Genomic DNA, 16,020 nt, shown 5'->3' on the forward strand with positions numbered 1-16,020 from the left:
CCTGCCTCAGCCTCCTGAGTTTACTTTTTATTTTGAGACAGGGTCTTGCTAAGTCGCTAAACTGCCCAGGCTGAGATTGAACTTGCAATCCTCCTGCCTCAACCTCCCAGACTATACTATCCACTTTAAGAAAGAAACAAAAACTTTTCCTGATGGAGGATACCACATCAAAACTGGAGAAAATGTGGGTGAGCACTCCCTAGCCAACCTTATCAAGTTAAATCACTGGGCAGCTTTTTACAAAATGCTTAGAAAATACCACCACCACCCCCCATTTTATTAGGCCTGAATCTCACTACCACAAATGATTTTTCTTACTCTTTCATGAGCAAGAATGTTATTGAATAAAAAGTCAAATTCCTATGAAAAATGCAGAGTGTTTATGTTTTTGTTATGAGAGTAGAAATACCAGATTGTGGCAGAAGATGTCAAGTAGTTAAGGCTAAAAATTCAAAGTAATATTTGATGTTGTAAAAATTGTATAGGTTTCTTTTCTCTTTCCTTCACAGTTTTTGAAGAACCTACCTTGTAAACATAGTGATAAAATGCCAGGAATATTAGGATTTTAAGGAAATAATAGAGCCTATTATTTAAACTACAATATAAAAGGCAATTATATTGATGAAGAGCTACATGGGCTTTGTGTGTGTGAATGAACTTGGCCTGTGTTCAGCTTCTATTTGTTCTTCTGGCATAAACACATATTGTGTGTGATTCCAGTTTAATGGGGACCCGTTTGTATGCCAAGCAGCTGCATTTTAGGACCTATTGCGTGATTTCATAGCTCTCTGAAAATTGGTTCTATTCAGAACAAGAGATAGAAGAGGACAAGGGGGGTGGTGGTGGGGGGGAGCTTCAACACACAATCATTTCTTTTCAATTGGAGCCAGAAAGGTTGATGACAACATGACCATTGTGTTATAATGATAAGACCACTAAGGCATCTGTACCTCTCATCAAGGCTTTCACACCACAGCAGATACAATTTAATTCACTGCTCTGTCAGCAGTGCTGATACCATTATGCCGTCTGTCTCCACAGTTATAATCACTGTCCTCTGAGAAATGCGGTTGAAATGATCTTGAGCAGTCAAAGAAACTCTCAATTAAGGCTGCCACTTCCAATGTGTCAGATTGTGTCTTAGGCACTTGGTACAATTTTCACTTCCAATCCTGTTTATTTACAATGTCTACCAGTAATTACGCTTAACGTGTCATTTAGTGAGGGGGGCCCCTGCCAAGCCGATTGTTGGGTGCTGCTGTACCATTGAGTGGGAGTTTCTCGAAGTCAATGCCATCAGCAGCTTTTAGGCCCTGATGGGATGCAGTAGTAATGTTGATAATGCAAGTATCGTGCTCATCAAGTCATAATTAGATGCCACTCAAATGTGCCACTTGTAATAACAGTGTTGATTCATGTTTTTCTCGGTGACTGCAACTACTAATTAGTTAAGTGGTTTTTGGTTGGCCTGCATTTGCGGCAGATTATTATTACCCCTGAAAAAATGTCAAGGTTAGAGATGTTTCTGGCCATTTAGTGCTGCTTTATGAATTTGAATATTAACATAATAACTTTGGACAGACTTAGGAAGTAATACATTTTTGTATTTAATTTGGAGAGAAAATTTTCCCCTGAGTTTAATCATAATTGCAGGTTAATTAAGCTTAAATGAAGCAAAAGTAATCTCTTTTTGTGTTATGTGAGCCCAGCGCTTTTTGCCTAACTTTGTTGGGTTTCACATTTTGGGTGTTCTTTAATTTTTTTTTTAAGCCAAACAAATGTCAATAAGTATACATGTCTACAGGTAAGTTTGCAATTCTGAGTCTTTTTCTCTAACTAGAAATATGGGCTGGAGGAATTGGTATCTTCCTTTCTTAACCAATTTTCAAGTAATTCAAGTTTCAAGTTACTTTTTGTATCATTGATTCTCAATTTACATGAAAAATTTAAAAATTAATTTTTGAAATGGTAAAATATCAAAATTTAGTTTCTCTTCTAATCTTACTGACAGTTTTTGATGCAAAAAACAATTTATCAGTATTTGCTCTTGCTACCGCATACTACAGTACATAAATCTCAGTGCTGTACGTCTTAAATCTCAGTGCTGTACGTCTCTGCCCTAGAATTTGTAATATAATAGTAACTAGTTTGTCACTATTAAAGACTGGTATTGTAATACTTAGCTAAGTTGCTTCGTTGTTACTTTAGTCATAAGGTCGATTTAAGGTTTATTTTTCTTTTTGTATTAGCTAATTTTCTTTATTATGCCTATATATCATGTCTTTCTAAGAAAAAGAAGACATGTTATCACTCTTTAGTTACAGGACTCTTTTGTTTAAAGTTACATATATATATGCCTGTGGGTGCATATATAACTACCTAGAAAGCAGAGACTTAAAATCTCCTAAAGAACTTTGCAAACATGTATGTAATAGTGGTGAAGGTTCTTCTGTGTTCTCCTTTCTTTTCTACAGTGAAATATTAGCTGAGGTTTAATCAGGACAACTTCTCAAAACTTTTTTTCCAGTGATGGCTAAAGGTCTGGCTAGAGAAAGAAATGAACTATTCTTAATCATGGGACGATGCGTGGGCTTCTGGAATAGCTGACTAATCTCTGAATGCTGACCCCCCCCCCCACCCCATTCCTAGTTTCTCACATGGTGATAGAGGAAGTTAATTTCATGCAAAACCATCTTGAAATAGAGAAGACTTGTCGAGAAAGTGCCGAAGCTTTGGCAACAAAGGTAAGCCTGTTCAAATGGAGGGATTTTACCTGAGCACATTTTTATTTCAACTTGATTGTCTAGACAGAGTGGCTTCTATCTTATTTTGCTTTTCTAGTTTTCATTTAATCACTCACCCACTCTGCTGATGAGGAAAGTGTTGTAAGTCTCTGGATCCTGGAATGTGATTATGTAAATATCTGCCTTAATGTAAAGGTTATTTTAATGATAAAAGAAGCATTTATATGTGTGTATTGCAGCTTTTGTGCTTTTTGTTTTTGTTTGCCTGTGAGAAATGGTCCTAGAATAGTCTGTTGAACTGGATTTCCCAAATGTTTCTGCATTTAGTTAAAATCTTAACCAAGTTGAAAACTAACCTAGTGTGACACAAAAGAGCAGTGAACGTTCTGTGCTTGAATCCGATGAAAAAGTCAGCCTCAACCCTTGCATTTCAGGTGATTATTTGTGAAAGCAAAGCGAGCGCATGTGAAAGGTGACCTCCAGAGCGCCACTGATTGCTTCTAGCTGATGAATTTATCAAGTGTGTAATTTTCTATATTCTGTCTCATCAGAAGTACATTATTATTAAAGAATGTTTTTATCTCTGTCTTATGTATTTTGGGTTGGGTAAAATGCATCTGAACCACTTCATCAGAAAATGGATTACAGCAATTTTCAACCAAATTTCATTAGGAATGCTGGTTGTGTTTCTTTTACCTCCGCCTAACCCCATGACCCACCTCCAAAGTATTTCCTTGGATGTGACTGTAATGCTACTACCAATAAATAAAAAAATAAATTTAATTTGTATGCATTAGCAGTATGCTTGCTAGAGGTATTTGTTTAATTGTTTGCATAACGACACTGCATTAGAATTCATAAGATAGTCAATCAGAGCCTAACTAAGAATATAAATGTATGTGCATAACTCCTCTCTTATTACTTGTCTGGCAAATGCATACCAATATAGGCTTATAGCTTTAAAAGCATTGATAGCATGGGGACTGTCACATCCTTTTCAACTCTGCTGTACCTCACTGGAGTTGAGCAGTCTGTGCTGTCCTATGAATTCTTTTTCTCTTTCTTCTGGAACAAGAGGAAAACATTATTTGGAACAGACTTGTTGCTCTGAGTCTTCTGGAGCCTCCCGATAGTTTGTATCTTCTCTTGTGATCTGCAAACTGATGTTGCATTGGGATATCCAGTAGGACAGGAGCACCTCTCCAGATGGGCTGGTTTGTTCCTGAGAAGCAAAGGCATAGGGGGGCAATGTAAACAAATTTTGTTCCTGGTTGTGCCATTTGTGGCATGTGCGACTTAGGACACATTGGTTCTGCTCACTGAACTGCAGGGATTCTCCTTAAATGACAAAATGGAGTCCGATCAGGACTGGTGTGTGAGTGGGGTGCACTTTTCTTTTTACAGGATATAATATGAACTCACAAGGCCTGGAATAGAAAAGCCAACAACAAACAACAGCAAAAGACGAGTCAAATGCTACAGATGTGCTTTGAATGCAGACTTTGGAAGCTTCATTGCATATGTGATCCTTAAGTGATAACTGCACATTCTGTTTTAGGGATAAGTTATCATTTTTGAAAGTAGGCCTCATTTTCTGAACAGCGGAGTTTCTATAATTTATTTTTCCGTATCCTTGCCATCAAATTAATGCCAAAAGGAATATTTAATTCTTCTGGTGCAACTTCCTCTCATAATTTTCTGTCTTAAGAATTTTTGTTATTGTATTTTAGTTGTACAGGATAGTGGGTTGAACCCAGAAGCTTTACCCTGAGTTACATCCCTAGCCTTTCCTCTGCCTTTATTTTTGAAACAGTGTCTCCCTAAGTCTGTAAGTTGCCTGTGCTGGACTCAGAACTGCAGTCTTCCTGCCTCAGCCTCGCAGAATGCTGGGATTACATGTGTGTGCCCCTATGCCTGGCTGACTTCATAATTGTCCTAGAAACAAGTGTGGATATTTTACTTTTGCTAAAATGCCTAGGTTAAACTGATAAATGTAGGTCAATTATTTTAAGTCATATGAGCCAAAGCCATTTAGTTTGCTTACTTTGTCTCTTTATATATTCATTAAATCTAAATGCCCAATGTAAAAGCTACTTACATTTTAATATAGTAGTAGGTTCAGTTGCTGCATGGTCATTAAAAAATTTATTTTGCTTTGTGATGTAGAAGAATTCCAAACAACAAATTGCATATTATTACCTGTAACTTGAGGAGTTACTGCAGTGAAATTGCTTAGATGAAATTTGTGAATTCAGATTTCTCGAAAATGTCCATGTTAGCATTCACATAAGGCCTAATGTGTATAAGTCTTCTATCAAAATATAAAAATGGTGTTTCAGAGATCTAGGAAATTTTCTGGCTGGCTTTTTTTTTTTTTTTGCAAATGAATGTGTTTGAGTAGTCATGTTGCAGACAGTAACTGGTGGACTTTGGTGCCTAGTTTGATAGACACATTAAGTTCTATTGAGGATACAATTGTTAACTATCAAATATTATTGTGATGGTAGTCTGGAAAATAATATATTAAGCAACAGACGGGGAAAATCCTGAATATCCTGGAGGAAGAAGAAAATGTGTAGATGCATAACTTTGGTGGAAGAAAAGTAACTAACATTGTTTTCTAGAGGATTAGATAGACAAAATAAACTTCATTTCTTACTGTTCATAGCTAACACCTAGTGAAGTTTTACTATATTAAGGTCTTTATCTGTAGTGTCTCATTTAATCTTCATATTCGTGCATAGCAACTACCTTTATCCTTAGTTTGCTGATGCATAAACCAAGACACTGAAAGATTGAGAGGTTGGTTTTGGAGACAGAGACAGAATTGGATTTCAGAGCTTGGTTGTATACTAAAGTGTCACATTATTCATCATCGGTGATTTGTAGGGTTGATGTACATCAGAGTCTCCTGGGAAGCTCTGAAAAAGTTTTTAGGTGAGGCCTCATGGTCGGAGATTTGGGTATGATGTAGACATATAAACATTGGGATTTTCAAAAAGCTCTCCAAAGATTCTGATGTGCAGAGCTGGGAAGCATTCGTTTAAATATTAGGAGACAGAATTATAAACTTTACATTTTCGTTTTAAAGTGGTATTTTATTCTAACATTCAGGAAAGATGACTTAGTTTGAGAACTGACCAGAAGGGTCATGAAGCCTCTCTGAAGGCTGTGATGTCAAAGAACCCACAACACTGTTGATTTGAATTTTCCACTTCATGGAAGAGGGCCTGGGAGTCTATAGCCTCCATCTCGTGTCCCTGATCCTCTAGTAAGATGAGACCATGAGAGCTGGATCAAGAGTAAGAAAAGGGGAACAAAAGGCTGTCCATTCCCTAAGTAGAGCTTACCTGTCTTCCAAGGAAGGCACAGTTCATAGATGTTTCTAAGAGATTATTCCTGATTCCCCAGAAAAGTTCAGAAAACCTCTTCGGCCTCAGACCAGGGCCCTGGGGATATGTTTAGGCTCTGCATTATTGGGGTAAGGATGAGACTCCCCAGCTTGAAGTGGCCTGTTAGGAACTGTGAAGAGTCCTAACATGATCACAAATGAAGAGCTGAGCCAGACAGGTACCATTCTAAACATCTTCTGGTATGACGTTTGCAGTAGGGAAGAATAGTTGTATTTTCAGTGGATTATCTTCACTTATTTCTGAGGTCATTCTTTAAATTCAGAGCTTTGTCTTGGTGGTCAATGACTCCAGTAAAAGAAATCTATTTGTATTTCTATAGCCCAGTAATTTATATTAGTAAAAATTATTTACTAACTAGTTTCATTTGCTTCACTAAGAGAAGACCTTTGAATTTTAAGACTTAAGAAGAAAAAAACATTCTTCTGTGGACACTAGACCAAGTTTGGTCTTTGTAGGTGGCTTTTACCACATTTTTACGTACATAACATGTTAGCCAAAGGGAGCGATGATAGTTGAGTAACTAAAGCTAAATACCCACTTTTTACATCACAGAATAACAAATACATTAACAGATTAGGATTCCTTTTGGCTGCTATGAATTAGAATGCTTTTGCACAGACAATATGAATAGATCTTGAACTTTCTTCTGTTGTGCACTATTAGGACTCTTGAACTGGCTCAAGCAAGAAAAGATGTTGGGCTCTCCATGCAGGTGATGCGTGCTGTTATCCCCCTGTCTTCATTTTCTTTTTCCTGCCTCTCTGAATATTGGCTTCATTTTTTGCTTCACTATAGATTACCTTCTTCTCTTTGTCAAGTTAGTAATGGAGTGTGGTTGCCAGCATCTTCTGTATATCTGGACACAGAGGAACTCCTGTCTTTGGTCTAACCTCTGAATTTCTAGAGAAGAGATCTGATTGACCAAGCCTGGGTCATGTGTCTAATCTCTGGCCCTATTAACTGTGACCAATGGTAATAGGGCATGCTTGGAAGGATGGTGCTCTTCCTATAGAAATCAGACACACAATGAAGAAGAGTAATAATGTCCAGAAGGGAGGCATGCTTGGCAGGCAGACATTTAAGAAGTATTCTTGGTATAGCATCAAACTGAGCATAAGCTTCAAATAAAGGCCTTTATTAAGATTACTAGTAACTAGAAATACTGGGGTGGTTTTTTCTCAATTCCTTACATTTCTTACCAGTTATAACTACCATGTCTCCTTGCTGCTGGCTGTTATCCAGGTATCAGGTATTACATAAAGTTATGCATTTAATATTAAAGGTTGCAAATAAAACCTTGTTTAATGAATCTGATAATTGTTATGCCCCGCTGTGAATGTTGATGAATTTGTAAGACAAAAATACATTTAATTTGTCTATTGTTTAAAAATCCAAGATACTCATTTAACTGCTGTTAAAATAATCGTTTTTATATTTTGTCTTAGCTAAATAAAGAAAATAAAACACTGAAGAGAATCAGCATGTTATACATGGCCAAGCTGGGACCAGATGTCATAACAGAGGAGATAAACATTGATGATGAAGATGCCACCACAGGCACAGACAGTGCTGCTGAGACTTGTATCTCAGTGCAGTGTCAGAAGCAGATCAAAGGTGAGACTTGTGGATCAATTTTTGAGCATGGGTTTTACTCCTTTTAGGACATGTCTTGTCAACCATGGCTGCACAGCCTTGGCTTACATCAGGATGATGTGAGAACTTTTAAAAAGATGGGTGCTACCTTCAAAAGGTTCTGATTTAATTATCCTGGTGGGAGCATGGGTAAGAATCAAGGCCGTAGCACTTGTTCTTTCTTTTTAAAAATGAGACAGGGTCTCACTATGTAGTTGAGACTGACCTGGAACTCACTATGTAGCCCAGGCTGGTCTCGAACTCACAGCAATCCTCTTGCCTCAGTCTTCCGAGTGCTGGGATTACAGGCGTACGCCACCTCACTCAGCTTTATAGCACTTGTTCTTTGTGAGTTGCTTTCTTGTTTGGAATTAGACATTTTTGAAAGTGTTGTCTCAACAGAAGCAGTCAGTTGGACCATAACCTTAAGAATATGGATCATGTGTCAAGATAGTTTCGTTAAAAGAAAAAATTGCTAACAACATAGTTGTCTGGGGGTGCTCAGTGGCATGGTGTAAATTTAGCCTGTGTGACTCCCTGGGTTCAGTCCTCAGTACCAAAGTGTGTGTGTGTGTGTGTGTGTGTGTGTGTGTGTGTGTGTAGCCAATACCCCTTTTTGTTTGGTTCTCCATTGAAATCTTTGGAGGGAAGATCTGCCTTCCAAGAGTAGGACTGCAAACAGTATTCTGTATTTAACAACTGTGTTGGCAGACAAGTAGCAGTGTAGGGCAAGATTATCTGACACATCTGTTCAGTGCACATTGATTTTATTTATGTACACATATGTACATTGCTTATGTTAAAGAGGTTTTTGGCTCCATAACTTGGAACATTTTTGACTTAGTACTCATTCAGAAGTAGTACTTATTAGTTTAGTTGGTACATAAAATTTTAGCTGATAGTATAACAAAAGGCTGTTACTCAACTTTATGCAGCTCTTCAATTCCTTAAACCAAGACAAAATAGAATTTATGCTGGTTGGGAGGGAGAGGAAGTTTGAGGGATTTCCTTTTGTTCATTATTCTTCCTTTTGTCAGGTCTTGAACAATATGGTCTCATGTTCTTCCTTTTGGAATTAGTGAGCCAGTGGAGAAAGTGTTTTAAAACTAAGTCTTTGAGAACTTCTTCAAGCTGGGTTCATGTAAAAAAGTTTAATTCAATTTATAAATAACCACATAGCAGGTTACTTACTGCCCTGGAGAAAGGTAGGAAATTAAAAGCAGTTTAAAATGAAGTGAAAAAACAGTGGGCCTAGGTATAAATTTAAGTAGTCCATGGCAATTCATGTTTATTTTTAAACATTTGAGTGACAGAGGTAACTTTAACACCAGAACCTTTTGTATTTATAGTTGTTGCTAATATTTTCATTCTAGCAACACATTTTTCATTAAATTTTCCAATAATAAAAATAGAAATAAATTAAGAAACAAAATACCCACAACTCTGGAGAGAAAATTACTGGAATTAACCCTTCTTTATATTTTTGAGTCAGTTCAAATAATATTTAAGGGCTATAAATTGGCAGCAATTCGGGATTTTTTCTTCAAGTCAAAATCTCCAAATTATTAACTGCCCATTGTTTGTTTATATTGTATTGTGACAAGAGCCCATGGCCATTATGAAATAAAAAAGAAATTAGTACAATGCCTTAATTTGTTTTACTGAAAGCTTAACAGTTTTACTTCTCAAATGCCAGGTAGTTTTCTAGAATATGGGTTTGATAGATTGCAAAGCAAATTCAATCTGGTTCATTTAACATGGTGAGATTGCCTGGTATAAAATTATTTATAACCACAACTCCATAGGGTAGGTGGCACACAAGTGAGGTTCCTGTTGTCCCTCAGTCCTTCATTGTTTTTCTGTTAAGCAACCCTGACCATAAGCTACGCATGGGCTGGCATTTTCAATTCTTTTGGGCAGATTGATTTTTTTTCCTATTCAAAATGAGCTCATTTCTATTTATTTTTTTACTTTTCTTGAAAAAATGCAGAACTTCGGGATCAAATCGTATCTGTTCAGGAGGAGAAGAAGGCATTAGCCATTGAGCTGGAAAATCTCAAGAGCAAACTTGTGGAAATCATTGAGGAAGTACGTACTTCGGCCAGAAAGGCAAAGCCTTTAATGATTTTGATCTCAAAGCCAGCTTAGGGGCTGGCAAAGTTCAGAACTTGCTATTGGAGGTTAATTTTTGATGTGAGGACCATGTACCAATTTTAATATTCTCTCCTCTCCGCTACTTCGGATACACAGAACGGTGTAGCACAGTGGTGGCGAATCTACAGCACTTGTGCTGCACTGGATTGTTTGCATCATTGAAAGCTCTAAAAAGTTCACTGTCACTGGTGTAGAAAATAAAGATTACGAACATTCACGCCCACTACTTAGCTTAGTAAATGAAACACTAAAATACATTGACACATTCCCTTGTCGTCCATTTTTTTCCTATAGGATGCAGATTTGTAGAACGGTAGCTGCTGCTTTAAATTATACAGTTCAGTGCTTCTGGTGAAGAAGGAGACTATTTTGCTCCCCCAGTGGATGTCTGGCTCTGGGGAAGGGCTGTTCCTCTGTGTCCCTGCCACATCTGTTAGGTGGTAGACTGGGTTCCAGCAGGAATTTGGAGTTTCCCCTTTTTCCTCTTGGACTGTTTTTAAGAACAGGGCCACACAATTGCCTTTTATTTGCCTTTGCAATCTTAACTGAACTTGTATCTGTGCTTGTTAGACTTGGTAGCCCAGAATTCCCAAGTGATGTTCTGTAGCTCCTTGGTGACAAAAGTATGGAAGGTACTGATCCCACCGTGAGCACCTCCATTTCCTTCCATGGATTGTCAGCTCCTTGAAGGGTAGAAGGTAAAAAAGGATGGAAAGCAGTGCCTACCAACCGCCCAGCCCCAGCTGCAAAACAACATAATAAATGGGAAGAAAGATGATGATACTTTGGAAGGGACTCTACTGTTGAACACTGTATATCAGTTATGTAAACTAGAAACAAAGATAGATACAAAAAAGAGAAAGCAGTTCACAGACGGTCTAGAGGTGCTGATGGCTCCTTCAGGAATGTTGTCTTGTTTCTTGAGTATGACCTTAAGAGGGGCAGAACACACATCCTGATGCCATTTATTCCTCAGTGATGGTAACTTACTGACTCTTCTCTCCTCTCCCTCTTAGAGATTATTGGAAGGCAGTCCTGAGATTACTTTTATTATTGCAATATAATACCTTTTTAGATCTGAAAAGGTATAAAGAACAAAATAACGAACATTTATATACCTACAGCTCAGCTTAATACACAAGCCATTAGCATACTTAATAAAACCTTGACATACCTCTCTCCAGCTGGATTCTGCTCATTCTCTGCCCCCCAACAAGTTCCCCCAAATAAGCATTATTTAGAACTTGGTGTTTATTATTCAAAATTGTAAATTTCCACATTTAATACAATATATAGTATTCTGAATGTTTTTAGACTCTAAATGTACCTTCTTTGTAATTTGACATAATGTATTTGAGATTTATCCACCTTGATCTGTGTAGCTTTATAGTCTTATTTTTAAAATGTTCTAATAGTATTCTCCTAGTGATTGATTTCAAAGGCTATTTCAGAAATTTATATTTTGGAAGAATACTTTCATGTATTTTATTTAAGCTAAATGTAAAAGCAATCAAAGTTTAAAGTACTTTTTTTTTTTTTTTTTAAGTTTTAGAAGTTGGCGTGTGCTTGCTTAGGCCAAAAGCCATCGAAGTTCAAAATGAATCCCCAACTTTAGCGTTGGATCTCTGACTAAATGATTTCATCTATGGTTGGATTTTTGTATTAAAAAAAAATGAATCTTTGACACAGGATGGCTAGAATGCTGTTGTGTTCAGGGACCAACACCACTGCCGACACATGAATAAGATGTGCATTGAGCTTGCACCTAATGAGAATGCTTAAGAGGTCAGCACAGGGAAGCAGTTTCTGCCTTACGCGGTAGATTCATGTTGCACACCAAGCAGCCCTTTGGAATCACACACTGCCATACACCTTGTCTTACAGTTTTGGGTGTTTTCTCCTCTAAAAACCTTACATTTTTAGGTGAATAAAGTTAAACAAGAAAAGGCTGTTTTACACGCGGAAATTCTTGAACAGAGAAAAGTCTTAGAAAAATGCAACCGAGGTATGTCTTTCTGGTCTTTTTATGTGATTTACTTATGTAATTTGTTTTTTGTTTTTATGTATTTGGTGTCATTTTGGTGTTTAAAGATTCTTGTGGCCAAAATTGTCTAGATTATGTTTTTCTAGCAGTAAATCTCTTGTTCCTACTATTTTACCACTAGGGATATTTAAAAGCATTTTCACCTGAGGAACTTGGAACCCCTCATTTTAAAAGTTCAAACATAAATACTACTTCTGTCCTACATATATTCTGAGACCATGATCATCTTGGCTATCCCCTCTGCATTTATGTATTTGATAGGTTATTTAATAAATCTCAATCCAGATGGGATTGGGATATCTACCTAAATATGCAACACGATAGGAACATTTTAAATTGAGGATGTGAAAAATTGGACCAAGTAAAGTGAAAATACAAATTGATGTACAGGTGCATAGTACTTGCTCTGAAGTCTTGCATACTCCAGAAATCTGCTTGTGAGTGCTCTAGCAGCTGATACAATGAGAAATTCAGTGAGCATTTACATCAGTTACGTAAGCACAAATGTAATGATCAGAAAAATCAGCCTTGGTCTCAAGGTGAGAAGGAAATGTCTCCAACAGTTACTTCCAAAGAAAACTGTGACTCAGTTAACAGTAACCTTCTCGGGCTGGGGATTTAGCTCAGTAGTTGCGGCAGCTGCTTCACAAGCGCAAGGACCTGAGTTCGATCGCCAGTACCAAAAAAAAAAAAAAAAAAAAAAAAAAAAAAAAAAAAAACAAACAAACCAGTAACCTTATCATTCTTATTGTAAAACACAACAGCAGGTTTTCTGGGGGCTGCTTCTTATATGTCAGTTTAGGAAGTAATGCTGGAAAGTAATCCTAAGGGCAGAGACTGTATTGGTCTTTTTCTGTTGCTTTAACAAAACATCAAAGTCTAGGTACTTGCTAAAGAAAAAAGGTTTATTTAGCTCCCAGTTTCAGAACTGCAAGAGGGTTGTCCCAGCAAATGTTCACTCTGGTGAGGATCCCTTTGGCTGGGTCCCAGCCTAGTAGGTGGCATGATGGTGGAATACAGATTGAAAGGGAGAGATCACAAAGCAAGATGGGAAGTCAGAGCCCAAGGAAGAGCCAGCCCTGGTCTTTTAATAACAACCCACTCTGGTGAGAACCAGCCTATTCTCTAAGACCAGCATTAATCTGTAAGTTCCACCACCACTTTTTAATACCACCACATTGGGACCAAGCTTTCAACACATATACTTTTGGTGGAACAGACCACATCCAACCCATAGCAGAGATTTAATATACTTTTTCTCTCTTTTTCTCTCAGCCACTTGTTTTCCTAGCTCAAAAGCTATGACACTAACAGGAAATCTTTCACACCCAGGGCTTTCCACATTGTCATTGGTGGTAGCTCTCAATCATTGCATTGTCCTTTGTTACTGTAGGAGTTGCATCAGACTGCAGCTTTTCTTCAGGTTTGATTTGGTTCATAGAGAAAATTGTAATGAAGAATTTGCAGTCTGGAGGCCCTGTGCTAGAAACAGGGTTCTTCAGAGATGGATCACATGGCTCTTGCCTTCACGGAGCCTCCTATCCAGGAAGAGAGCAGGTAGATAAACAAATATACTGGGAGATCCAACCTGATTTCTTTCAGAATTGCAAGTCAAAAGGACCTGGACATGGGAAAATTCACTTTTCATTACAGTGTTCTGGACATAGAAAAGAAAGTCAATTATCTTTCCCAGGGTTTCAGGTAGTACTAGTTGTCTTTGTTTGCTTCATGAAATCTCTTTTAAATACGTTTAAAAATCATTTAGCTCTCAGGGACCTATAATTCACAACACAAACCACCACTTACATTACTTTACTTGAGTAAGACTATTCGTCTTTCGTCTGAGGAGGCAGTAGATTTACAGAGTACAGAGTTTGAAATTCTATGTCATTACACAGCAAACCAGTCCTTAGTCAGTTAGGATTGAAGTGCTCTGGAGGAACGGTGGTGAAAGCAGCCATTAAGGGGGCCTTTTGAGAGATGCATTGGTATGACTCAGCAGAGGACAGAGGAGCCGCACCACAGCAGATGCATAATGTTCTGCTTCCTGTGTTGTGCTTAATTTCTAATAGCATCTTCACTCTTCTGTCCCGTCTGCATCACTCTGTGACAGAGTAGCCACTGAATGTCGGAAGTAGCAAGGGATTTTATTTGACAGGACCTTGAAGGTTTTTGTCCCATAGTAATTTAGTACAAAGCTCTTCCTCTGGGCCTGAATGGATCTAAGTCTCTTTCTCCCCTTTGTAAACATGAGAACACTTGAAAATAGTATATGTGTGTGTGTGTGTGTGTGTGTGTGTGTGTGTGTGTTTACAAATGTGTATTATTAGATTTTATACTTTTTGTTGGAAATTTTAAATTCATATAGGAAATGAAAATCTTAATCTTTAAATTCAGAGATGACTACCATTAACATTCTAGTGCATATTCTACCAACTAACGATATATACATATGTATGTTAAATTTTTAGCACATGTGTTTATAATGTATATGAAAGACAACACAGTAAAAGAATCCAATGGTGTCTTACAAATCCATGAATATCCCTCTCTATTCTTTAAAGTTTTACCATTTCCTTTATAGTTTTCCCAAATACATATATATCCTTAACATCACATTGTTTAATCACGCATGTTTTGGGACTTGATCTAAGTGGAATAATTTTGTATAACCTCTGTGAATTTTCGTTTTTGTGAGATTCTTCTGTGTTGAAGGGCATGGTGGTAGGATACATATTTTCACTAATATGTTACATTCCATCAGACGACTTTACCCAGGTTTGTTTATCCAATATCCCCTTGTTAGATATTTGAGTTATTTCCAGCTTTTTGCTATTCTAAGTCATGTGTCATGAAAATTCCTGGTGTATGTCCAAGAGTTTCAATACAGGTACCAACTGCAATGTTTTATCTTCAGTTTCACTATATAAATTACTTAGCATATCAATCCATCTGTTTATAATGAACAGTATATTTGTTCCCGACATTCTGCATACTCTCCAAACTTAATATAACCATGTCTTTTATTTTTTTAACCAATTTCTTCTTTGATGGATATAAAAAGGTATTTTTACTCACATTCCCTAATTCCCAATGAAGACGGCTATCTTTTGACATGTTTTGACCTTCCATATACTTCCTGTCCTGTGAAATGCCACTGATGTGCTTTATCTGTGGGTTTTTTTAAACGAATCATTTTGCGTGGATTTTTACAGCCCATTTATGTTTAAAAAAATATGCCACAAAGCTTTTTCTATTCACTAAGTGTGCTTTTACAATATCATTTTGATGGCAGAATAATATTTCTTGTAGTACAGTTTACTGATCCTTCAACATTAGGTAATTTCAGTGTTTCAGCAGTGATGGCTGAGAGCACCCTTACGACCAGTTTTCTATCTGCAGCCATGATTTATTTTTTCTGGGTATGCATTCCTAGAAGAAGATTGATTTGAGTCAAAGGATGCGAATAGTTGTCAGCTCTTGACTTGTACTCCCAATCTGCCCTCTAAAAATGCTGTATCGGTTTATGTGCATACTAGGAATGGGCAAGGGAGCTTGTGTGCCTGTGTGAAGACGCTTTTTCGTACTGTCCTCTGTCCATCTTCCCCATCCTTTGTGTGGCACATTACCTCTTTTTCTTATCTTCTTCTTAAGTGTCCATGTTGGCGGTAGAGGAATATGAGGAGATGCAAGTAAGCCTGGAGCTGGAGAAGGACCTTCGAAAGAAGGCAGAGTCGTTTGCACAAGAGGTGGGTCGGGCGAGATACCTGGTTTTTAATTTTTGTTTCTTAACACATGTTGCAAATGACAATTGAAAAATTCAGTCAGGAGGAATAAATACTAGTGTTCTATAGCACAGCAAGATGACTGTAGTTTACAACAATTTATTATATATTTTACAAAGAACTAGAAGAGAGGAATGTAAAGGTTCCCAGCACAAAGAAATGGTAAATATTTAAGGAGACAGACATGCTAACTACCCCAATTTGGTCACTATGTATTACAATATATATCTTTTTTTTTTTTTTTTTTT

The 16,020-nt window shown here is 37.3% G+C and overlaps 1 protein-coding gene across 4 annotated transcripts in view; it reads left to right on the plus strand.

Moving 5' to 3' along the window:
• The window catches only part of Shtn1 (shootin 1), an 81,995-nt gene that overhangs the window by 16,051 nt on the left and 49,924 nt on the right, over positions 1-16,020 (plus strand). For 3 of the 4 annotated variants that reach the window (XR_004516283.1, XM_010634539.3, XM_033761393.1), the window contains exons 3-7: positions 2,650-2,744; positions 7,603-7,771; positions 9,780-9,877; positions 11,867-11,948; positions 15,642-15,736. Coding sequence is in view for 3 of the 4 variants with exons in the window: in XM_010634539.3 (XP_010632841.1) it covers positions 2,658-2,744; positions 7,603-7,771; positions 9,780-9,877; positions 11,867-11,948; positions 15,642-15,736 (531 nt within the window). In the remaining variant the exon portion in view is untranslated. The remainder of the gene's footprint in view (positions 1-2,649; positions 2,745-7,602; positions 7,772-9,779; positions 9,878-11,866; positions 11,949-15,641; positions 15,737-16,020) is intronic. The other variant, XM_033761394.1, reaches the window with a different exon arrangement.

Source organism: Fukomys damarensis, unplaced genomic scaffold (assembly GCF_012274545.1).
Source record: "Fukomys damarensis isolate Sample0158 unplaced genomic scaffold, DMR_v1.0_HiC HiC_scaffold_8, whole genome shotgun sequence".
Classification (NCBI taxonomy): domain Eukaryota; kingdom Metazoa; phylum Chordata; class Mammalia; order Rodentia; family Bathyergidae; genus Fukomys; species Fukomys damarensis.